This window comes from Musca autumnalis, unplaced genomic scaffold (genome assembly GCF_047663935.1).
Source record: "Musca autumnalis isolate F117 unplaced genomic scaffold, ASM4766393v1 scaffold_2, whole genome shotgun sequence".
NCBI lineage: Eukaryota > Metazoa > Arthropoda > Insecta > Diptera > Muscidae > Musca > Musca autumnalis.
In genome coordinates, this window is record NW_027411755.1 from 29,987,543 (window position 1) to 30,012,958 (window position 25,416).

Here is a 25,416-nt window from a genome sequence, read left to right on the forward strand (position 1 = left end):
GCTGAAATGTAGCAACAAGGTCCTCAAGACCCTAGCCGGCAGCACTTGGGGTGCAGATAAAGAAACCTTGTTGACTCTGGTAAGCTGTTTGTTCCACGGCGCCAGTTTGTTCCACGAATTTATGTGATACGCAGTGGATTAAGATTCAATCTTGTCAGAATGCCGCCTTGAGACATGATGTCTCCTCATGTCTTCCGTGGACATTCTACATGAGGAGACAAACAACAACGTTACAACAACGCTCCTAAGTCCATATTGAGGGTGTTGAGAGGGTTACCATATGCCTCACCTCTCTCTCTCATACAAACTGACAATGTCATTCTCCAAGCGGCCAAGCGTCATATCCCAGCTGGAAGAATTCCGCAATGTAGACCTGGTTATCCCACGGCTGCAGCAAGACTTGCTGACCAACGCGACCACCTGCGTGCTACAAGCCTCGATGACCACAGGATGGCATCCTTGACGGCAGAGATTAATATTCTGGTCAACCAGCACCGTCGGGAAAAATGGATCAATCACCTCAACAATTGTGATGCTGGTTCACATAAATTATGGTCTACGATCAAAGGTCTATCCGGCGTAAATAGCAACCAGGGTAACATTGCTATAACTTTCGACAACGCCCAACAATCAGATGCCAAAAAGTGCGCAAATAAGTTCTGCCAGCAATTTATTGCCCATCCCACCACGCAGAATAGGGCCAGAAGAGCAACCCTTTGGAAATTTAGGAAACTCCCATGCGAGACCAATCCCCGCTCCTTCACAACTGCTGAAGTTGAAGCTGCAATCTCCAAGGCGAAACCATCAAAAGCTCATGGCCCAGATGGCATCTCCATGGTGATGCTAAAGCACCTCGGTCCAATAGCCCTGGAATTCCTTTCGCAACTTCTTAGTCTTTCGGTAAACATGTTGGTAATACCAGAGATTTGGAAAGTTGCACGGGTAATCCCACTTCCAAAGCCTGATAAAACGGCAAACTCTGGAGAATCATATAGTCCTATCTCTCTATTATCACCTATTGCCAAGGTTTTCGAAGCGCTATTGCTGCCATCCATGAGCGAACACCTCCAACTAGCTAATCATCAGCTTGGATTTCGAAAGGCTCGTAGCACAACGACGGCTTTAAACGAGATAACTACACATATTGCGAATGGTTTCAACCAGAATCGACCGCCAGCACGGACTGTGATCGCCGCTTTGGACTTGTCAAAGGCTTTTGACACGGTGGATCACTCGATTCTGATGGGTGACATTATGGATTTCACATTGCCGGTAATATTGGGCAATGTGGAATCCATAATGTCGGGTGACGTAGGGGATGAATGATACCAAGCAACGGTCTTGACCGGCTTTAACTTGGCAAAGTCCAGGATTTATCTTGGTCCCTCTTTCATCTCAAGTGGACACTGACCTCCCCGTGGTGTCACCTGGGGTAGCTGGCTTTAACACCCGTTAAAGGTAGTGAGCTAACATGTGCCGCGCGTTCACCCATAAGAACGTTAAAAGCCTGGGTTTGGGCACAGGGTCAGTAACCCTCCCCAAGAAAAAGCAACCTACTATGAAAAAATAAAAGAAAAGAAAAACAAATCCCTCAAAAGTTGACGACCCCCGCAAACGTTTTAAGGACCATGATCTGCGAATCTGCACCTGGAATGTTCGCACTCTTTATAGAGTATTCGCAGTTTACGCATTGGCAGTTGTACTTGAAAAGTACAAGGCCGACACTACTGCTATACAGGAAATACGATGGAATGGGAAAGGCGTCACAACAACACCTAAAGGTGACGCACTGTATTATAGCTGCCATGACACAAAGCATGAGTTTGGTTGCGGATTTGTAGTTGGTCGGAGGTTAAAACACCTGGTCTCCAGCTTCACACCAGTGAATGAAAGACTTGCTGCAATTCGAATAAAAGCTAAATTCTTCAACATCAGCTTTATTTGCGCTCATGCTCCCACTGAAGACAAGGACGAACTGACCAAAGATATATTTTATGAGCGCTTAGAAGAAACATATGACCGTTGTCCTTTCCATGACATTAAAATTATTCTAGGCGATTTTAATGCCAAATTTGGAAAGAAAAATATCTTTGGCCCAACAGTCGGAAAATTCAGACTCCACAGTGAAACATCTGACAATGGTATGAGGCTGATAGACTTCGCAGCGGCAAAAGATTTCAACATCTCGACATACATAAGGGCACCTGGCTGTCTCCAGATCAGAAAACAAGAAATCAAATTGGTCACGTTGTGATAGATGGAAGACATTAATCTAGCGTGTTAGATGTGCGTTTGTTCCGAGGCACAAACATAGACTCGGACCACTACTTTGTTGCAGCAAAGGTACGCACCCGTTTAAACGTTGCAAACAAAGTACGAACACACACAACGCGAAAATTAGACATCGGTAAGCTGCAATCACAACAGATAGCCACAACATATTCCACTCAACTAGCCCAATTGCTTAATCAAAGCACTCCTCATCCCGATAACATATCAGCACAATGGCATGTATTGCCCACTCCATACAAACAGCCGCAAAATCCATACTTGGATACCAGAGACCTCCACCAAGGAATCCATGGTATGATCAAGAGTGTCGTGGTGCTACCGAAGAGAAAAAATGCGGCATATATGGCTACTTTACAATCCGTAGCAATGCGTAGCGCACGAGAGAGATATCGGGAGAAAAGGAGAGAGGAGAAACGTCTTTTCCGCAGGCAAAAGAGACAGATGGAAAAGCGGGAGTGTGAAAAAATCGATATGTACAGGAACCAGAATGAAGTCCGAAAATTCTACCAAAGACTCAAGCATCAAACTGATGGCTTTGGTACAGGAACATCCTCCTGTAGAGACCAGAAAGGTAATTTGGTAACTGATGCAGATAGTGTGCTCAGGATATGGAAAGAACATTTGACAAAACTGTTGGTATCCAATAGCAGCGAAGACGATGAAGATACCACACACCCAATCCCAGAAGATGGGATTGAATGTAAACCGCCCAGCCAAGATGAGGTAAAGACAGCAATAAATCGGCTGAAGAATAATAAGGCAGCAGGAGCCTATGGCTTAACAGCCGAGCTGTTCAAAACCGGAGGCGACACGCTGATAAGGTGTATTCATCAGCTAGTTAGCACCATTTGGCAGGAAGAACGAGTACCCGACGATTGGAACCTGAGTATCCTGTGCCCCGTCCACAAGAAGGGAGATAAGACTGTATGCTCTAACTATAGGGGCATAAGTCTACTCCCTATTGCCTACAAGATCGTGTCAGGGATATTGTGCGAACGACTAAAGCCTATGGCCAACGAAATAATTGGACTATAACAATGCGGCTTTAGACCTGGCAAGTCCACCATTGACCAGATATTTACCCTTCGGCAAATCCTGGAGAAGACCAAAGAGATGCAGATCGACACCTAACACTTTTTTGTCGATTGTAAAGCAGCCTTCGACAGCCCGCTGCGTTCAAAGGTATTCCAAGCCATGTCTGAATTTGGTATCCCCGCAAAGCTCATCCGGCTTTGTAAAATGATTTTAACTGACACGAGGTCCTCAGTTAAAATAGGAAAGAACCTCTCCGAAGAGTTTTGTACCAAAAGATGTTTCAGACAAGGAGACAGCCTTTCGTGTGATCTCTTCAACATCCTGCTGGAAAAGGTTATACGAGAGGCAAACGTCTAAAGAAGTGGCACAATCTACACCAATAGCCACATGTTACTTGCTTGTGCTAATGATATAGACATCATGGGACGATCAGTAAAAGAAGTAACTGATACCTTTATGAAGGACGAAGGCGAATCTGCTAAAGTGAGTCTGGCGGTAAACGGTGAGAAGGCCAAGTTGATGGTGTCGACGCGCAATGCGTCCATTGAGCTCGGACCAACTGTGGAAGTTGGTTCCTATAATTTTGAGGTAGTAAAAGACTTCGTTTACCTCGGCACTTTCGGTTAGGAACTGTGTTCATAACGTTTAAAACCCTTAATATGGGGCAGTACCGTTATATGGGGACTATATTAAAACGTGGACATACACTGACAGCTTTTATAATAAATGATTCTCACTTGCAGAGAACCCAAAATATAAAATTTCAGCCAATTTGGTTGGCAAATGTGGCCAGAAACACCAAAAACTCTTCAAATGGGCGGTACCGTTGTATGGGGTCTATATTAAAAAATGGACCCACTTTGACAATTTTTGGTAGGGAGATAGTGTACTCGTAAATAACCTTATATTTCAATTTTTAACTAAATCGGATAATTGTTGTAGGTAAAATCCTGAAAATATATAAAATCGGGAGGTACAGTTATAGGGGGTCTATATCCCGGCGTCGCACGTGGTCGCAGCTAATTTATTGAGAAATTGATAGCTCAACAGCTCCTCTAAATTTGTGTACTATTAGAACTGCGGATAACCGCGGGGCTTTTTAGTTATATCCCATTTAAAAAGACCAATATAAGATATACACGTAGAAAAGGTTCCAAAACAAATCCGGGTTTTCTACAGAAGTGTTACACAAATGCAATTACTTTTAAACATATTTTAATACGTCAGATTTCGTACTATAGTTTAGCAAAAAGAACCATTAAAATTTTTCAATAACTCGCGACAATATGGTCCACACAAAATCGACAAATTTGACTGTGTTTTTGAGTATTCGTTTGTCGTAAAAAAAGTCCATGTTATAGGTACCATTACATCAAAAATAGCGGTACAACCAACGAAATTTTTAATTTTCTCTCATAGCTAGAATGTTTTCTATCCCTCCATGTAAAATTTTTGTAAATTTTCAAACAAAATTTTTTGGAATTTTTGGCACAAAATATTGTGAAATAAAAAGGAGAATTATATTGGCCAACAGATGCTTCTTTGGCTTAAGTAAGCAGTTTAAAAACAAAGCCACATCTCGTCAAACAAAAATAACGCTCTACAAAACACTGATACTACCCGTGCTTATGTATGGCTCCGAAGCCTCGGTACTTGCGCAAGCAGACATGGCAGTGCTTGGTGTGTTTGAGAGAAAAATTCTTCGAAAGATCTACGGACCAATCTGCGTTGACGGTGAATATCGACGTCGTATGAACCACGAGCTGTATCTGCTATACAACGACATCAATATTGTTAAACGTATCGAGATGCAGCGATTGCGTTGGCTAGGCCATGTCATAAGAATGGGCGAGTATGAACCCGCTAAAAAGGCGTATACATACGAACCACTTGGCGGTGCACGCAGAATTGGCAGGCCAAGGAATAGATGGCGCAAACAAGTGGATGAATAGACGAAAAGGCGCTGTATTCCTGAGTGCGAAGCAACAAATAGAGAGAATTGGAGATCGTTTCTTAGTTCGGCCTAAGGAACAAATGTTCTGTAATGGGACAGCTAAGTAAGTAAATATGGTCTAAGATTTGTTTCGGGCAAATTTTTTAATGACTGCCTTTTCTGAGAACGTAGGAAATGGAAGGAAGAAGAATTCATCGAAAATATGTGTAAAAAATGTATTTCTTGATGTTAGTATTTCGTCCATATAAGGTAGTGGTGTGTTTTATTAAAATTGTTGACCTTGATTTTGTGGTGTGGGTATATAAAATATAATTTTGAAATGGCTATCTACCAAACAATAGCTGTTTTGCACAAAAATCTGGTGACTAGTTTATTATTTTTTTCCTATTAGATACAAGGAAAAACGGTTATAACAAACTTATTGGATTTTACAAAAATGAAGATCCTTTGGAATTAAAGTCAAGGTTGTAATTATCAGATCTAAACTTAAAGACTTAATATATTCCATAAAATTGTATAATTTCCAAAAGTTCGTTATAACCGATTCGATTCCTTTTTTGTATTTAGTTAAATTTCAATGTTTAAGCTCCAAAAATGTTTTGTTGTTCGCAAAAAAGTCTCTTAACAATTTAAGACAGGATTTCTTCATTGATTATTTGTATTATTATCGTAGTTTTTAATTTTTGTTTAGATTTAAGTTCAGTTTTAAAAATGTGCTTAAATTGTAAATCCCTAAAGAGAAGAGCTAAACACGTAACTATTCCCAATTAACCTTTTTTTCTTCTTCAACATTCAAGCTCTTAGATTTTAATTGAGTTATTTTTTTTTTTTGTTTTTAATTTTTTTGATTATTTTATTCCATAATTTTTCTTCTATCTTCAAGTCCCTTAATTTTGCCAAAGATTCCAGATTGGTTCTTATGCTCTTTTGAATTGGCTTATTCTTATTTTCTTCTTATATAAGTAACACATACATATATCTTATAAAGGCAGATAGTGGACTGTGTATGTTTGTGAGAAATATGAAAAATTTCGTGTGGGGTAGAATGAGCGAGTTTCTTTTTGTTGTTGTTTCATTATAACCATTATCCATTTGCTTAGATTTACGAAGATGAAGTGGATTTTTTGGAACGTCTTCTTGTATTACCAGGACAACCAGAGGCACTCAGCAAATGTAACTTCCAACCACCATCCAAGGGTAAATGGACATCGTCGTGACACAATGGGCAACGGGCGGCACCGGTTTTTAATTCTGGAAGAAAGATATTTGTGTGAATACAAGGTTTCTACGAAGTTCTAGGATATTAATCCTACCTCTACAATAGTCTTCCATTTGATGCAAATCATACAGTTGCTTGTGTACCGATTCTGTGCACCTTTCACACATTATATAATTATCCTTGACCTCACATTCCTCTGAAAATATTAATAAAAATTATGTATAAGAATATTATTTTGGTTATATTGATAAGTTCCAGTCCACAATAGAGTGATTTCATTGAAAAAATACATGAAATTATGCGTCACTAGATCGAGTTCCATAGTAGAGTAATATCATCAAATTGTTGCACCTAATTTCATGAAATTTTTTCAATGAAATCACTCTAATGTGAACCTGGACTAGTTTATTATAGATGGAAATTTAAATTTTCGAAAATAATTGAGAAATTTTGAAAATATATTTTAGCCAATATTTCAATTAAAAAAACTCGACACTAAGAAACATTATTTACGAATTTAAAATTTTTCTAAAATTATAAAAATATCCAAATTTTCTAAAAAAAAAAAATAAATTTCTCAAAATTTTATTTGAGACATAAAAGTAAAAAATACCTTAATAATATAGAATAATTCCTATGGAACTGTCTAAATCAAAACTTACTTGTCAAATGATAGTTTAAGGCAGCCACCTCCAACACTTGACTACATTGCGGACATTTTGTCAGGAATGGGCAAGACTTCCAATAGTGACGATCTAGCTGTGATGGATCACCGCTCTGTGAGGACCAATCACAGAATGGGCAAGATCTGAAAGAGGAGAAAAAAACGTGGTCTCCTGTTAAATTCTTTAAAAAATGCACAATACTTGGCCCCCAAAATTCTTTAAAAATATCCACGATATGTGGCCTCTAAAATTCATTAAAAAAATGCACGATGTGTAACCTCCTAAAGTTCCTTAAAAATCCACGTTACGAGGCCTCTAAAATTCTTTAAAAAAATGCACGATACGTGGCCTCTAAAATTGTTAAAAAAATCCACGTTTCGAGGTCTCTAAAATTCTTTAAAAAAATGCACGAAACGTGGCCTCTAAAATTTTTTAAAAAATCCACGATACGTGGCCACTAAAAATCTTTAAAAAAATCCACGACACACGGCCCTTAAATTTTTTAAAAAATCCACGATACGTGGCCACTAAAAATCTTTAAAAAAATCCACGACACACGGCCCTTAAATTTTTTAAAAAAGTCACGATACTTGGCCTCTAAAATTCTTTAAGAAAATCCACGTTACGTGGCCTCTAGAATTCTTTAAGAAAATCCACGTTACGTGGCCTCTAGAATTCTTTAAAAAAATCCACGTTACGTGGCTTCCTAAAATTCTTTAAAAAAATCCACTTTAGATGGTCTTCAAAATTCTTTAAAAAATCCACTTCAGATGGTCTCTAAAATTATTTAAAAAATCCACGCTCTCTAAAATTCTTTAAAAAAGCCACGTTACGTGGCCTCTAAAATTCTTTAAAAAAGCCACGTTACGTGGCCTCTAAAATCCTTTTAAAAAATTCACGAGACGTGGCCTTTAAAATTTTTTGTAAAAAATCCATGATACGTGGCCTCTAAAAATTTTTAAAAATATCCACGATACGTGGCCTCTAAAATTCTTTAAAAAAATCCATGAAAAGTGGCCTTTAAAATTCTTAAAAAATCCACGTTACGTGGCCTCTAAAATTCCTTAAGAAAAATCCAAGATATGTGGCCTCCTAAAGTTCTTAAAAAAAACAAAAGTGGCCTTTAAAATTATTTAAAAAATCCACGATACGTGTACTCTATAATTATTTAAAAAATCCACGTTAGGTGGTCTCTATAATTATTTAAAAAATCCACGTTAGGTGGTCTCTATAATTATTTAAAAAATCCACGTTAGGTGGTCTCTATAATTATTTAAAAAATCCACGTTAGGTGGTCTCTATAATTATTTAAAAAATCCACGTTAGGTGGTCTCTATAATTATTTAAAAAATCCACGATACGTGGCCTCTAAAATTCTTTAAAAAATCCACGATACGTTGCCTCTTTAAAAAATCCACGATACGTGGCCTCTAAAATTCTTTAAAAAATCCACGATACGTTGCCTCTTTAAAAAATCCACGATACGTGACCTCTAAAATTTTTTTAAAATATCCACGATACGTGGCCTCTAAAATTTTTTAAAAATATCCACGATACGTGGCCTCTAAAATTCTTTAAAAATCCATGAAAAGTGGCCTTTAAAATTCTTTAAAAAATCCACGTTACGTGGCCTCTAAAATTCCGTAAAAAATCCACGTTACGTGGCCTCTAAAATTCTTTAAAAAATCCACAATACGTAGCCTCCAAAATTATTTAAAAAATCCACGATACGTAGCCTCCAAAATTATTTAAAAAATCCACGATACGTGGTCTCAATTTTTTTTAAAAAAAATCCACGTTACGTGGCCTCCAAAAATTCTTTAAGAAATCTAAGTTACGTGGCCTCCTAAAATTCTTTTAAAAATTCACGATACGTGGCCACTGAAATTCTTTAAAAAATCCACTTCAAGAGGTCTCTAAAATTATTTTTTAAAAAATCCACGTCTCTAAAATTATTTTAAAAATCCACGCTACGTGGTCCCTAAAATTCCTTAAATAATCCGAGGCCTCTAAAATTGTTAAAAAATCTACTATAAGTGGTATCCAAAAATTCTTTAAAAAATTACGATACTGTCCTCTAAAATCCACGTTACGTGGTCTCTAAAATTCTTTAAAAAATTACGATACTGTCCTCTAAAATCCACGTTACGTGGTCTCTAAAATTCTTTAAAAAATTACGATACTGACCTCTAAAATCCACGTTACGTGGTCTCTAAAATTCTTTAAAAAATCCACGTTACGTGGTCTCTAAACTTCTTTAAAAAATCCACGTTACGTGGTCTCTAAAATTCTTTAAAAAATCCACGTTACGTGGTCTCTAAAATTCTTTAAAAAATCCACGTTACGTGGTCTCTAAAATTCTTTAAAAAATCCACGTTACGTGGTCTCTAAAATTCTTTAAAAAATCCACGTTACGTGGTCTCTAAAATTCTTTAAAAAATCCACGTTATGTGGTCTCTAAAATTCTTTAAAAAATACACGTTACGTGGCCTGTAAAATTCTTTAAAAAAATCCACGTTACGTGGCCTGTAAAATTCTTTAAAAAAATCTACGTTACGTGGCCTCTAAAATTCTTTAAAAAATCCACGTTACGTGGCCTCTAAAATTTTTAAAAAACCTACAATACAAGGCCTCTAAAATTCTTTAAAAAAAAATCCATGAAAAGTGGCCTCTAAATTCTTTAAAAAATCCACGTTACGTGGCCTGTAAAATTCTTTAAAAAAATCCACGTTACGTGGCCTGTAAAATTCTTTAAAAAAATCTACGTTACGTGGCCTCTAAAATTCTTTAAAAAATCCACGTTACGTGGCCTCTAAAATTCTCAAAAAATCCACGTTACGTGGCCTGTAAAATTCTTTAAAAAAATCTACTTTACGTGGCCTGTAAAATTCTTTAAAAAAATCTACGTTACGTGGCCTCTAAAATTCTTTAAAAAATCCACGTTACGTGGTCTCTAAAATTCTTTAAAAAATCCACGTTACGTGGTCTCTAAAATTCTTTAAAAAATCCACGTTACGTGGTCTCTAAAATTCTTTAAAAAATCCACGTTACGTGGTCTCTAAAATTCTTTAAAAAATCCACGTTACGTGGTCTCTAAAATTCTTTAAAAAATCTACGTTACGTGGTCTCTAAAATTCTTTAAAAAATCCACGTTACGTGGTCTCTAAATTTTTTTAAAAAATCCACGTTACGTGGTCTCTAAAATTCTTTAAAAAATCCACGTTACGTGGTCTCTAAAATTCTTTAAAAAATCCACGTTACGTGGTCTCTAAAATTCTTTAAAAAATCCACGTTACGTGGTCTCTAAAAGTCTTTAAAAAATCCACGTTACGTGGTCTCTAAAATTCTTTAAAAAATCCACGTTACGTGGTCTCTAAAATTCTTTAAAAAATCCAAGTTACGTGGTCTCTAAAATTCTTTAAAAAATCCACGTTACGTGGTCTCTAAAATTCTTTAAAAAATCCACGTTACGTGGTCTCTAAAATTCTTTAAAGAATCCACGTTACGTGGTCTCTAAAATTCTTTAAAAAATCCACGTTACGTGGTCTCTAAAATTCTTTTAAAAATCCACGTTACGAGGCCTCTAAAATTCTTTAAAAAATCCAAGTTACGAGGCCTCTAAAATTCTTTAAGAAATCCAGGTTACGTGGCATCTAAAATTCTTTAAAAAATCCACGATAAGTGGCCTCTAAATTTTTTTAAAAAAGTCCATGATACGTGGCCTCTAAAATTCTTAAAAAATCCACGATACGTGACCTCTAAAATTCTTTAAAAAAAAACATGAATAGTGTCCTCTAAAATTCTTAAAAAAATCCACGTTACGTGGCCTTTCTACTTACATCACATCGGCTGCTTCTTCAAACGATTCCGAGTTGGAATTCGAATTGGAATTCTTCCGGGAACTGCTGGCCGATATCATGGACCGTTTCAAAAGCTCATTATACTGTTGTTTTCCATTACATTTAGCATTGTCACGACCGCTGCCACTGCTGTTATAACCATTACTTGTGCCTGGATTATTGGCCTGAGCCAATGTCTGACCGCTACGACTTTTAAGAATTCTTGTCTCCGAACGGCGCATAGGACTTGACTGGGAATCTGGAGATTTACATGAAAATCCATAGGGACTGGCTCGACTATCTGAGCTACCACCACTGGCCGCACCGCCACCACCTCCACCCAACTGTAAATGTTCCACAGCACTGCGATTTGAGGGAGGAGATTGTGGATCACTGGAACTATGACCACCAGCATATTTATTCGCCTCCAGCATTTCCGTTTTACGTTCCAAATCCAACTTATCGAATTCCGTAAATAGCTGCCTATACAACAAATTACGACGTGTTATATCATCATCGGGCGGTAGCTGTTTACGCACAAGACGTGGATTGACTTTGTACACAAGTAAAAGAATCCTTTCGGCTACCTTACGCACCGGCTCCGCAGGATGATGTATACCCGAACAGCCGCATTCCGAGAGGGCACGACATGTCAAACCGCTATGCTTATCAGTGCTAATGCCTTGACTAAGGACTAATTGCTCAAGCATTTGCATTCGACTCAAGGCCAGACGAGGGTGAGTACCAGAACTGACAGTCCTCGATAGGGCTGGTGCGACCAAATGTTGTTCGGCAACTTCGGGGCATGAAGCCATACTCAAAATGGTATGTTGGGCCAGTGTGTGGATACGAGCAGAGGGATCACCCGATTTGGCCAACAATTCTGGCAGCAAACGATCTACACAACGAGCCACCTCGCTTTGTGACACCCGTCCGGGTACATATTCCAAGAAAAGAACTCGTACAGTTTCGGTGGCTTGATTAAACACTGAATATACAGCATCTCGTACGCCACGATGCAGAAGGAAGGCGGCGCTGCGTGCTACCTTATTGGGACCGGCAGTGTTTTCGGTTCCCGAATTACTGGCCGGTAGGGTTTCCGTCTCTTGACCTTTGAGAAAGTTCCGCAAACGCACCAAACCATCTTCACGATCTTGAAATTGTCGCGAGTAGAATTGTTCGACCTGAAATGGAGAGGGAGAGGAAAATAATAAAAAAGGATATTAAAAAGAAATTTTTTCTGAATTTCTTATTAAAAATCCACGTTACGTGGTTTTCTAAAATTCTTTAAAAAATCCATGTTACGGGTCTTCCTAAAGTTCTTTAAAAAAATCCACGTTACGTGTCTTCCTAAACTCTTTAAAAATCCACGTTACGTGTTTTTAAAAAAATTCTTTAAAAATCCACGTTACGTGTTTTTAAAAAAATTCTTTAAAAATCCACGTTACGTGTTTTAAAAATTCTTTAAAAAATCCATGTTACGTGTTTTGTAAATTTCTTTAAAAATTCACGTTACGTGGCCTCTTAATATTCTTTAAATTGTGCTTTCAATATACCTTACATTAATGCTTACCATATCATTACCAAACACCAATATGGGTAGAGCTGCCTGACGACGTTCACGATCATTGAGCCGAGAACGTCCACGATTTGGATCCGCTTCCAGTAGGGCCGTACCTTGACACTCTCTTAAAAATTCATTAGTATTTGAACTGGTGATCAGAGGTCATGGGAAGGTTTTCAAAGTGTTTTTGGTAATATGTTAAACATCGATTACAACAAAAATGGAAAAATCGAAAACAAAGTATTACAAAAATAAGGTTATGTATGGTATTATGGAAATATAATTTTGTGACATATCAGGCGAGTGAAAGATACAGAAAGAGAGCCATATGATTCCAATTCGTTTGATGACAGAGTAGCCATGATAAACAAATAAAAAACACAGTTATAATTGTAGAAAGAGATAGAGAAACGAGAAGAACAAAGAGAAGTGTTTAGAACTAATTGAAGCTACAAATTAAAATTGACCTGTGGTAGATGAGGTAGTAGATGATGATGATGACGACCAAGACGACGGATATGAAGTCAATGGTGTTAAGGGTTCATCAACTAGTCTAGGTATGTTTGTTGTTGTAAATAGATCACATAAGAGCATGCATGAGGGAGAACAAATTATTATTTTATCTAAAGTTTTTTTTTTAATTATTTTTTTAGAAGAAGAGTTAGAACATCCAAAGTAACTTTGTCTTAAGGGGGAAAGGGATAGTTACAACTAGAATCATTAGGCTAAATAGAATCTAGAAACATTTCTCGCTATATATTACGAAGGGGGAAAATATTGACTGATACTTACTGCCTTAGAGTGGGTATGGCGCGATCTTCATATTCCTCATAGGAGTTGCGGGGAGCACTTTTGTTACGTCTCCTCAAGGAACCCTGGTGACTGGACATGGGTGAACTATGGCGACTGGGACTGCGACGCATGTTGAGTTTAGGTGACATGGGTATTTCATCGTGGGATCTACGCAAATTGGCTGCAGTTAACGATGAGACATGATCAGTTTGTTTGTTACTGGTTGAAGTTTGGAAATGTTTACCACCTCCACTGCCTCCTCCAGTGACACCACCTCCTGTAGAACTATTACCATCTGTAGAGGATTTATCTTCTTGGCAACTTTTGGGACTCATGGTGGCAGCCATGTGGGCCTCTGCCAAGGCCTGGGCCACATCTTGTAGACTGGGAGCCACCGGCAATATCGGCTTCGAGGCATACACCTCACATGCCACATCATTGGCCGCCAAGGATTCACCATTTTTCTCCAGCAAATCATCAACCAAAAGATGTTTAAAAACTGCCGATTTATACATTTCAATTTGCTCTTTCCTCAGCTTGGCTGTAGTGAAATCCTCCTGCTGCACCGCCTGCCTCTTCGCCAAGGCATAGCGACCCAAACGTTCTCCTGCTGAACGCAAGGCGCTCATACACAACTTTAGCTTACGGGCATATTCAAAACGTTCCGATGCCACTGCCTTGGCTTTGCGTTCCTCCATTTCGCGAATAATATCAGCAATGGATTCTTCCACATACATAGAAAACAATAAATCATCACACATCGAAGCCAAGGGCAGTTCACTGGCATCACTTGAATCACCAGCTCCCGCAAGCGAACCACCACTATTTTCCGCCTCCGTTTCTTTACTCGCATTTCCACTTGTCTCCAAATCTTCACCCAAAACATTTACCGCAATTAAGGCAATTTGATTATTCGTATTATATTCATTCGTATGTGGACCACTTAGCCTTAATTTTAAGTGGGTACCCTTGCGAGGATTAACGGAGACACTTTGTAGCTCTCGTGATTTATAATTTGTTGCAGCATTATCGGCTAAGGCTACAAAGCCAAGGAAATCAAAGCATTGCGATGATGGTGTACTGGGTATACTTTTTGGGGAATAGTGTAACCAAAGTTCAACTTTTTCAGCTGGAAAGAGAGGGAGAGATACGAAATGTTAATAAGAACTCTAGTTTGTATAAAAATAAGTTTTAAAATAACCTCCTAGTATTGATTTCGACCTCAGCTTCCCGACAAACAAAAAATTCTTTAAAAAAACTACGAGGTTTCCTCTAAAATTCTTTAAAAAATTTACGATACGTGGCCTCAAAAATTCTTTAAAAAAATTCTAAAAAAATCTAGTTTACGTTTCCACTAAAATTCTTTAAAAAATCTACGTTACATTTCCACTAAAATTCTTTAAAAGATCTACGTTACGTTTCTACTAAAATTCTTTAAAAAATCTACGTTACGTTTCCACTAAAATTCTTTAAAAAATCTACGTTACGTTTCCACTAAAATTCGAAAAAAAACTAATTTACGTTTCCTCTAACATTCTAAAAAAATCTAGTTTACGTTTCCTCTAAAATACTTTAAAAAAATCCAAGTTACGCAGCCTCAAAAATTCTTAAAAAATCGACGTTACGTTGCCTTCAAAATTATTAAAAAATTCCACCTTACGTAAACAGTAACAGTAGAAGCCCCATTATGGAGGGAACCAAATACATTCTTAGTTTCTTTGAGAGAAGTGCTGCTCATCGCATTAATGAGTACGATAATCTGAGGAAGCACATCCCGCTCCAGAGATATCATGCGGCTGCAGATTTTTATATCCATCAATCGTGGATTTTTTAAAAAGTATTTTTTCATAAATCGTGGATTTTTTAAAAAGTATTTTTTCATAAATCGTGGATTTTTTAAAACATTTTTTATAAATCGTAGATTTTTTAAAACATTTTTTATAAATCGTAGATTTTTTAAAACATTTTTTATAAATCGTAGATTTTTTAAAACATTTTTTATAAATCGTAGATTTTTTAAAACATTTTTTATAAATCGTAGATTTTTTAAAAAATTTTTTATAAATCGTAGATTTTTTAAAACATTTTTTATAAATCGTAGATTTTTTAAAACATTTTTTATAAATGGTAGATTTTTTTAAAGAATATTCGTGGATTTTTTAAAAACTATTTTTTCATAAATTGTGGATTTGTAAAAAAAAGTTTTTTTTTATAAATCGTAGATTTTTTAAAAAATATTTTTTCATAATCGTGGATTTTTTAAAAAATATTTTTTCATAATCGTGGATTTTAAAAAAAAAATTTTCATAATCGTGGATTTAAAAAAAAAAAAAAAAAATTTCATAATCGTGGATTTTTAAAAAAAATTTGTTTTTATAAATTTTGGATTTTTTAAAAAATATTTTTTCATAAATCGTGGATTTTTTAAAAAATATTTTTTCATAAATCGTGGATTTTCAAAAAATATTTTTCAATAATTCGTGGATTTTTTTAAAAATAGTTTTTCATAAATTGTGGATTTTTTTAAAAATATTTTTTCATAAATCGTGGATTTTTTAAAAAAATATTTTTTCATAAATCGTGGATTATTTAAAAAATATTTTCTCATAAATCGTGGATTTTTTAAAAAAAAATTTTCTCTTAAATCGTGGATTTTTGAAAAAAATATTTTTCATAAATCGTGGATTTTAAAAAAAATATTTTTTCGTAAATCGTGGATTTTTAAAAAAATATTTTTTTCATAAATCGTGGATTTTCTAAGAAAATATTTTTTCACAAATCGAGGATTTTCTAAAAAAAATATTTTTTCACAAATCGAGGATTTTCTAAAAAAAATATTTTTTCATAAATCGTCGATTTTTTAAAAAATATTTTTTCATAAATCGTCGATTTTTTAAAAAATATTTTTTCATAAATCGTCGATTTTTTAAAAAATATTTTTTCATAAATCGTGGATTTTTAAAAAATATTTTTTCATAAATCTTGGATTTTTTAAAAAATATTTTTTTCATAAATCTTGGTTTTTTTAAAAAAATATTTTTTCATAAATCTTGGGTTTTTTAAAAAATATTTTTTCATAAATCTTGGATTTTTTAAAAAATATTTTTTCATAAATCTCGGATTTTTAGATCATGGATTTTTTAAAAAATATTTTTTCATAAATTGTGGATTTTTTAAAAAATGGTTTTTCATAAATCGGGTATTTTTTTGAAAATATTTGTTCATATATCGTGAATATTTGTAAAACAATAATTTTTTATAATTTGTGAATTTTTGTAAAACAATATTTTTTATTAATTCGTGAATTTCTTAAAAATTTTTTGAAAAGTTCGTAAATTTTTTAAAAAATGTTTTTAATAAATAATTCTTGAGGTTTTTATAAAATATTGTTGAATAATTCGTAATTTTTTAAAATAATAATTTTTCAATAACTAATGGGTTTTTTCAATAATTCCTGGATGTTTTAAAAATATTGTATAGTATATTCGTGAATTTTTAATTTTTTTTTTCAATAATTGGAGGATTTTTTAAAAAATTTATCGATTTATCGATAATTCGTGGATTAACAAAATATCAATAATTCGTGGATTTCTAAAAAAATATTTCTCAATAATTCCCAAATTTCTTAAAACTTCTAAAAAATATTTGTCAATAGTTCTAATTTTTAAAAAAAAATCTGATTTAAATAAATCAATAATCGTTGATTTTTTAAAAATATTTTTAAATAATTTTTAATTTTTTTGAAAATGTTTTTCAATAATTCCTAATTTAAAAAAAAAAATATTTTTCAATGATTCCTAAATTGTTAATAAAATAGTTTCAATAATTCAATATTTTTTTAATTTTTTTCAATAATTCCTAAATTTAAAAAAAAATATTTTTTCATATATAGTGGATTTTTTAAAAAATATTTTTCAATAATTCGTGGATTTTTTTAAAAATATTTTTCAATAATTCGAGGATTTGTTAAAAAATATATTTCAATAATTTTTTTTAAATATTTTTCAATAATTCTTAAAAAATATTTTTCAATAACTCCTAAATTTCATAAAAATTTTTCGATAGTTCTAATTTAAAAAAAAATATTATTCAATAATTCTGATTTAAAAATAAATTAATTATTCGTGGATTTTTTAAAAAAATATTTTTAAATAATTTTTAATTTTTTTGAAAATGTTTTTCAATAATTCCCAATTGTTTCAAAAAAAATAGTTTTCAATGAATCCTAAATTGTTAAAAAAATAGTTTCAATAATTCCAATTTTTTTAATTTTAAATTTATAATAATTTTAAAAAAAATATTTTATCAAATATAGTGAATTTTTAAAAAAACATTTTGCAACAATTCGTGGATTTTCTAAAAATATTTTTCAATAATTCGAGTTTCAATTATTCCTAATTTTTTAACTTTTTTTCAATAATTCCTAAATTTTTAAAAAATATTTTTTCACATATAGTGGATTTTTAAAAAAATATGTTTAAATAACTCGTGGATTTTTTTAAAAATATTCTTCAATAATTCGTGATTTTTTTAAAAAAATATTTTACAATAATTCGTGCATTTTTTAAAAATATTTTTCAATAATTCGTGCATTTTTTAAAAAATATTTTTCAATAAAAGGTGAATTTTTTGAATAGGTAGATTTTTAAAAAATTTAAATTATACTTACGTATCAAATATTGGTGGGCTAATATCTGTATACGATATATTTTGGCTGGTTTATGAAATCTCAGTACAATATCATGCGGTGTGATGGTACTATTCGGGGCACTCCGCCATCCATGTACCGTTGGACCATGTGTATTTAATTCACTGGCAGGATAATTAGGATCCTCATCTATAAAGAAAAAAAATGGGAAATAACGATATTAGTAATGGAACAAAGCTATTATTTTTAATAGTGATAATTATTAGGTTCGGTTTTCAGATAACCATTTTATTTGGAGGTAATCTAACCTTATCAGCTGATTGTAGGTAGAAACATACAGTCAACCAAAAAAGTCTACATACACACTATAAATCTCGGGTTTTAAGGGTAAGGAAGCATTTTTATGAAAATCCAAGTACATAGCTCTATTTAATATCCCTAATAAACAATATTACATACAACAAAAATATATTCCATAATACGAATAACGGTAAATTCTATAAAAATTAAAAAATTAATAGGGAAAAAGTGTACATACACCCAATGAAATACTAAGATTACCGTAAAATTTATGAAAAAAGCAATACAAATTTTACATTTTATTGCTTTATCGAATGTCTCTGGTTGTCTATGATATATTTTAGACAAAATAGGAACATATTTGTGGATTAATTGCCGTTATTTAATGTCAGACTTCGCGTATAGCTCGTTAAGGCGGACCCTTGCAGATTTCTTTGAGTTTTTCAGCCTGGTAGATTCTGAAACCCAAGGAAATACAGTGGGACTAATTATTTTGAGATCCTAGAGCGCTTTGAAGTTGTTCTTATGGATAATATATGCTTCTGAGCTTCGTTAAATATGTGAATTCCTGAGCCTTTCATAAATTGTATAGTTTTCACAACATTCCAAGGGGCAAATTACATGCAGAAGCCTTCGAATTACCTTGTAATAAGGTCTAGTACAATCCACGAGCATCCCTTGAATCAGCAATGTAAAAGTATCCGACATTTAAGCGCTTCAAGTGACCCTAACGATCATTATACGATGGCATACTAGTTAACAGTGTAAATTTCATACAAATTCCATGCATTCTTTGGTGGTGCTTTTATTTTGATGCTTTGGAAACTTTAGGAGCGGGTTTGTAGAATAATGTTGTACATTTCTGATTGAGTTAAGGTCCAAAAATGTATTACAAGGTAATTCCAAGGCTTCTGCATGTATTTTGCCCCTTGGAATGCTGTGAAAACTATAAACTTTATGAGAAAACTCAGGAATTCGTATACTTAGCGAAGCTCAGGAACATATATTATCCACAAGGAAAACTTCAAAGCACTCTAGGACCTCAAAATAATTAGTCCCACTATATTTCCTGGGGTTTCATATGCTACCAGACTGAAAACTCAAAGATATCTGCAAGGGTCCGCCTTAACGAGCTATACGCGAAGTCTGACCTTAAATAACGTCAATTAAAGCACAAATATGTTCCTATTTTGTCTAAAATATATCATAGACAACCAAAGACATTCGATAAAGCAATAAAATGTAAAATTTGTACTGCTTATTCCATAAATTTTACGGTAATCTTAATATTTCATTCGGTGTATGTACACTTTTTCCCTATTAATTTTTTAATTTTTATAGAATTTACCGTTATTCGTATTATGGAATATATTTTTGTTTTATGTAATATTGTTTATTAGGGATATGAAATAGATCTATGTACTTGGATTTTCATAAAAATGCTTCCTTACCCTTAAAACTCGAGATTTATAGGGTGTATGTAGACTTTTTTGGTTGACTGTAAGTTTATGATGTTACAGGTGTCACAGATATGACAGCTATATGTTTATGTTTCTCACTAAAATAAAAAGATATGTATGGGAAAGATAGAGTTGCCATTTCAAAAATTATTTATGACGAGCAAAAGAAAGTAAAGCTTCGTTCCAGTACTTTTTGAATGGGAAAAGTTGCAAAAGAGAGAACTGTCAGAATCGCTCTGAGAATACCCATTTGGCAGAAATGTACGGGAATGGAAAATAGTAGCAAAAAATAGTAATTGTAGTGTCCAAGCAAAACTTGTCAAAAAATTGACACAACAAAATATTCTTTGTGGATACAGAATAAAAAAGTCATAAGCTGCCCTGAAATTAAATAAAATAAACACAAACGAAGCGAATTTTGGGAATTAAACAGAAAATGGACTACTTGGCCGGTAAGTGGCGAAAAATTTATATTAATGCTTAGTTTCAAATTGTATGTTTTCAGAAAATATAATTGAATACGTGGAAGTTGATTTTGATGAAACTTCAAGTTCGGGAAAACAATCCTGTTTGCAGCTTGATTTTCCAGAAAGTTCAACTTCGGGAAAACTATACTGTTTGGGGCCTGATTTTGCAAAAAGTTCAACTTCGGGAAAACAATCCTGTTTGGAGCTTGATTTTGCAGAAAATTTAAATTCGGGAAAACAATCCTGGTTGGAAGCTCCAGTAATATTAATGCTATCGCTGTTGGACGAGCTCTTGCCAAAGGTTGGAAAGAGCGCTTATTTAAAAAAACAAAAAGAAACTTTGGAAAGTGATTGCCGAAAAACTACAAGAGAATGGGTAAGTTGAAAACCTATATATTTGTCATATATCCTTCTTTCTAAGGCAATTAATAATCGCGGCATATACTAAACTTGTAACATAACAATCCTTGGTTATGTCAGATGATCGTAGATAGGTGGACTGCTATTATTTTTCACCCGACGTCGGCATCTCTCAATAACCTTATTCTTCTGTACATGAAAATGTGTCTGCTCTTCATTCTGACACCCGTTTGGAGCCTTGTGTTTCTGTTATTAATGTATTTGGCTTGTGTTTCTGTTATTAATGTACGGATTTCGCAGCTGTTTCTATGGAGGCTGCAATAATTAAGTTCAAAATAACTGTCGAAGGGAGTAACCTATTGGGTCCGAATTTTCCCCGTCGAAGTATTTCATACATATATGTGGACTATATCCGTCCACCTCCCTTACAAAAGCTCAATGTTTTTGCTCAAGTGCAGTTTAAGAGTGCATTTTTTTCAAAGTTCTTCTTGTTCCTTTCTACTGCGTTAAAATGTTTTTCTTTGGGCAATTCCATGCTTCCCGACATAATTGTCCAAAAACTCCATAAAATCCACGGTAACCAACTAAAGTGCATGATGGGCACGACCACTATACAAAGGAGTGATTGACATTGGGCTCCAACCTTTGCGCATTGTAATATTTCTTTCACACTTTATCATGTTGGAATATTGATTATATCGGTCCACTTCTTCCGGTACCATACTCACAAAAGTTCAAATAGTTGGTCTTAAGATCAGGTTCAGAGCTGTACTCATTACAACCATAATAGTACATTTACATTTACGAAATCCATCCGATTTCAACTGCCAATTTTATTGTATAAACGTGAAATGAAATCCAATGTATTTCAGATGAGTTTGATGTTAATGCAAAGGAATTGACAGCTGAAATCGGGTGGATTTCGTAAATATAAACTACTATAACTTAATAAATGTATTAAAACACCTTAAGGCCTCTACACATAAGAAACATGACTTTCTAGCTGAAGTATATATCTGTACAAGTCTATAGACCAAGTTCGACTTAATTCAAATGTGGTTCTTACATTTCTTTAGTCCGTGTTTAGATACACGGGAAAGTAAATTCAGTTTTTAGGCAATAGGGGGTAGGAAAGAGTATTGAGGAGCTCTTTCCTCTCCGCTCTCTCCCAAAAACTCAATTTACTTTCCCGAGAAATTTGTGTGTCTAAACACAGACTTATTCCTTTGCCAGAAACCAGCCGCTTATGTGTCGGGGCATTAGCTTCTTTTCATTATTCCAGAAGCTGAGGGTATATCTCTGTCGACAAAGCCGACTGATTTTTTTACTGGATTATTGTCTAATTACAGGTACGTATTTTCTGCAGAGCAAGTACAAACGAAATTCCGCACAATGGAAAGGCGTTATAAAAAATCCAAGTTACACAACTCCCTCACTGGTCGAAACAAAATGACGTATCCGTTTGAGATGTAAGTTTGTCGTATAAAATTGCAGAATTTTAATATCGTACACCACCATCTGTGTGAGATGATATTATTGATTTGTTTCGAATCAATAAAATAAAACTTTCTTTCATTATGATACAGGCTGTGGTGTAGATTTAATATGGTAGGTTGGCGACATGAGCTTTCCTTTACTTTTTTAATAGGGAACTGGATGGTCTTTTCGGAGAAAAAAAATCTATTAACCCAGAATATGTTCTGGGGAACGAGAATCTTGAGGGGAAGGCAGGCAAAAGTGGCAATATGAACGATAATTCGGATGACAGCGGTAAGAAATGCATACTAAAGTTAATGGGCCGCCTTTAACGCCTTTTTACTGATTATTTTTCAGATACTCCTTCTAGTCCAAAAAAGTCTACCAGCGAGAAAAAATGTAATTAAAACAATATACAACAATTTATTTACTTCAAAAATTGCAACTACATATATCAATTCACATGTATAGAAAAATGCAACCCAAAGCAAAAGGCATTGAAGGTGCTCCAGGAAATAGCGGAGGAAAAAAGAATTTTCATTTCGGGGTGATGCAACACTTGGAGGCCAAAGAAAAAAAATTTGATAGAAAATTAGAATTGCTTGAAAAAATTGCATCTCACTTCTGCAACAATAACAATTCAATTTAATTAAAATTCAATTTAAATTTAATTTTTTTATTTATGTATTTTAAATAATCATTCAATTTAATTATACTATGTATATACATATTTGTACCACAAAATAATACTATTTGTGTAATATAATACTTTTTGTGTTTCTTGAAATTATATGCCAAATGCTTACTCTTCATTGATCAAAATAATAGAACATCTATATATTACATAATAAAATATGTCCCAACTAGAACGCATTTTTAAAATTTGGCGCCAATCGGAGTGTCACTGTTTGACATTTGACCAAGTATAATAAAGTTTCACGATTGTTTTTAAATATCTGTGTTTTATCTAAAATTTAAAAATTGCGTTCTAGTTGGGACGCTCGTTATAAACTCGTTATAAGACTGATACTATGTAATTTAAAATATAAATAAAATTATTATTAAAATCAATTTAAGTACATGGAATTTAAAAATAATCAGTGGCAGTACATAAGTTTTTTATGGTTTGTGTCCTTAAATTTCCCACATTATGTCAGATTTGCATATATAAATGAATCCTTTAATAAGACCTAGAAATGAATAGAAATTAAATAATGGTGGTATAAGGCAATTTATAATCAGATTTATTAGAAAACGTTGTATAATAATGCATGGACTATTATTAAGTCTATTAGCAAGGGGCTGTAAGATTTAAAAGCTTTTGACTTACTTATCTGACGACATATCAACCCAGCAAAATATGTTGGAAGTAGTGCAATGTAGACTAGTTCTTTCATGGCATGTTTTGATGCAGTTCAAACGGAGTCGTGAAAGAGGCACTCCATTGTACTTCTACTGTGCTGTTGGGGGACTGAGGGGAAGTTTCGTAGTCTATCGATGACGACTCGATGGGGGCTGTGTTGACTCAAGTCCAGAGCAACCCCTAAGATTCACCCACTCCTGACATCTACCAAAGATTGGATATGGGTGAAGATGCGAATGTAACAAGCCGAGCACAAATATACTGGTCCTGGTTTTTCCTCCTTCACGGCGCGGACCCAAAGAATCCGGACGACTATGCCAAGCCACCGCTTTGATTCTTCCTCAACAAACTCAGAAAGCATACTCAGAGAAAATTATAAGAATTTGACAAGACGTACATGGTTGTAAGGTATCGAAGTAAATCTGTCTGAAAATCTCAGTATACTCGGTTACACTGGTTATTTTCTATAATCTAATTGTAACAAGTGAGCCAAGGCTAGGGTCGGGACGGGGCCGACCATGTGATACCCTACACCACTACCCCTGTGCATAAGCTTTTCACTGATAAACATGTCTTTTAGGGAATATAATCCGATTACCACCAAACATAATATGCCTCTTTCTCTCTGGGACCCCCATAAGCAATCAAAATTTCGTGACGATCCGATCAAAATATCGACTTGTAGCGTGATTACAAGGTTTGGATGGACAGACGGACGGACACACATAGACAGATCGACTCAGCTCGTCGAGACATTGATTTTGGTATATATGTATAAGTATGGGTCTACGACCATTATTTCGATGCGTTACAAACTTTTTGGCCAAAACCAACTTATAATACCCTCTCCACATAGTGGTGTAGGGTATAACGGCACAGAAAATGATTGACGAAAAGCCACTTGAAAATTAGCGGATAGTATACACCGCTCTACTCTTTTTGTCCTCGAAAAGGCCCTTAGAACAGACCTTCCTAACCGTCGACCAAGTTCTCCCAAATTGTGCACACGCATGTCAACAGCACTCTACGGTGTGGACTGTAAATATTAGCCTCGTATGATTCATCATCTATACCAGCCTTACAACATACCAATTTTAAAATATATTGCATATATGCCCCGCGAGCCTCATCGCCAAGCAGTTTCTTGCTTTTTCTTTATCGGTGGTGGGCCACTTTATAACTTGTGGACTGAGGCGGCTCAAAAAGTTTGTAACTCGAGTTATCGCCCTGCTTACCGTTGATATGGTTACGTTGAACCGATCCGAAATGTCCCTAAAACAGCAGGCTTCGTGTCCAGCGAACGAAAAATTGCAACATGGTCCTCGCTGGACATCCTTTTGTCAGCACGGAGATTTTTGAAATATTCACTGTCCGCAAACATTGAACTTAGCGTGTTAAACATGGTTCTGGATATGCGAAAGTGCATTTTAAACTCTTCCTCCGTGTATTTGGTGATAACCGATGTCCTATAGTTGACAATTGAGTTCCGTCTTCCTAAAAATCTTAAAATTACGAAAGTCATATTACAGTTTTCAACTTACCTTTTACCGACCACACTAAATTCTCTATTATCTCCTCGTCATCAGAATCCAAAAACAGGAATTCACTTTCGCTGCTGGAATCTTCCAGAAGGTACACAAATAATTCTCTATCCATTCAGTCAAATTTAAAAATTAATCAATTAATTGAAAATAACTTTTTATTTGTTGTTTTCACATTTGTATGTATTGCTTTTAATTTTTAGTTTTTTTGTTGTTTTTGTTCTATCAAATAAACGTCAAATAACATTGCTACTTTCTACTACACGAAATTTGTGTAGTAGAAAATAGTAGAAGAGAAAGCCATTTTTGTCTCTGCTCTCTTAAATTTGGGTACAATTTTTGCTACTTTTTGGGGTACAGGAACGCTTTTCTAGCAAAAATTTTAAAAATAGTACAATATAGTACTATTTTGCAGGTTCTGGAACACAACTTATGTTTTTT

The 25,416-nt window shown here is 34.4% G+C and overlaps 3 protein-coding genes across 6 annotated transcripts; 1 reads left to right on the forward strand and 2 right to left on the reverse strand.

The window, feature by feature from the left end:
• Window positions 1-5,936: 5,936 nt before the first annotated feature.
• On the reverse strand, window positions 5,937-19,059 carry LOC141392198 (centrosomal protein of 104 kDa). Its single transcript, XM_073965153.1, has 8 exons — window positions 19,041-19,059; window positions 18,030-18,197; window positions 13,361-14,489; window positions 12,578-12,692; window positions 11,005-12,188; window positions 7,163-7,308; window positions 6,595-6,696; window positions 5,937-6,532 (listed from the first exon to the last, which is right to left on the reverse strand). Exons 1-8 carry the CDS (start codon window positions 19,057-19,059, stop codon window positions 6,384-6,386), a joined length of 3,012 nt encoding a protein of 1,003 aa, XP_073821254.1. The 3' UTR covers window positions 5,937-6,383.
• Window positions 19,060-19,947: 888 nt separating this feature from the next.
• On the forward strand, window positions 19,948-22,660 carry LOC141392617 (uncharacterized). 2 transcript variants are annotated; one of them, XM_073965548.1, is made up of 5 exons: window positions 19,948-20,220; window positions 20,274-20,611; window positions 21,945-22,064; window positions 22,182-22,365; window positions 22,429-22,660. In XM_073965548.1, the coding sequence occupies exons 1-3, from the start codon at window positions 20,205-20,207 to the stop codon at window positions 22,002-22,004; spliced, it is 414 nt and encodes a 137-aa protein (XP_073821649.1). In that variant the 5' UTR covers window positions 19,948-20,204; the 3' UTR covers window positions 22,005-22,064; window positions 22,182-22,365; window positions 22,429-22,660. The 2 variants fall into 2 exon arrangements, with proteins under 2 accessions (XP_073821649.1, XP_073821648.1); XM_073965547.1 differs by having other exon boundaries at window positions 22,244-22,365.
• A 66-nt stretch (window positions 22,661-22,726) lies between these two features.
• Window positions 22,727-25,413, reverse strand: LOC141392618 (uncharacterized). 3 transcript variants are annotated; one of them, XR_012409800.1, is made up of 4 exons: window positions 25,322-25,413; window positions 24,976-25,197; window positions 23,402-24,924; window positions 22,727-23,261 (listed from the first exon to the last, which is right to left on the reverse strand). XR_012409800.1 is itself a non-coding variant. In XM_073965549.1 (4 exons), the coding sequence occupies exons 2-3, from the start codon at window positions 25,088-25,090 to the stop codon at window positions 24,681-24,683; spliced, it is 363 nt and encodes a 120-aa protein (XP_073821650.1). In that variant the 5' UTR covers window positions 25,091-25,197; window positions 25,322-25,413; the 3' UTR covers window positions 22,727-23,261; window positions 24,670-24,680. The 3 variants fall into 3 exon arrangements, 1 of the variants encoding a protein (XP_073821650.1); XR_012409799.1 differs by having other exon boundaries at window positions 23,402-24,928; XM_073965549.1 differs by having other exon boundaries at window positions 24,670-24,928.
• Window positions 25,414-25,416: the final 3 nt, after the last annotated feature.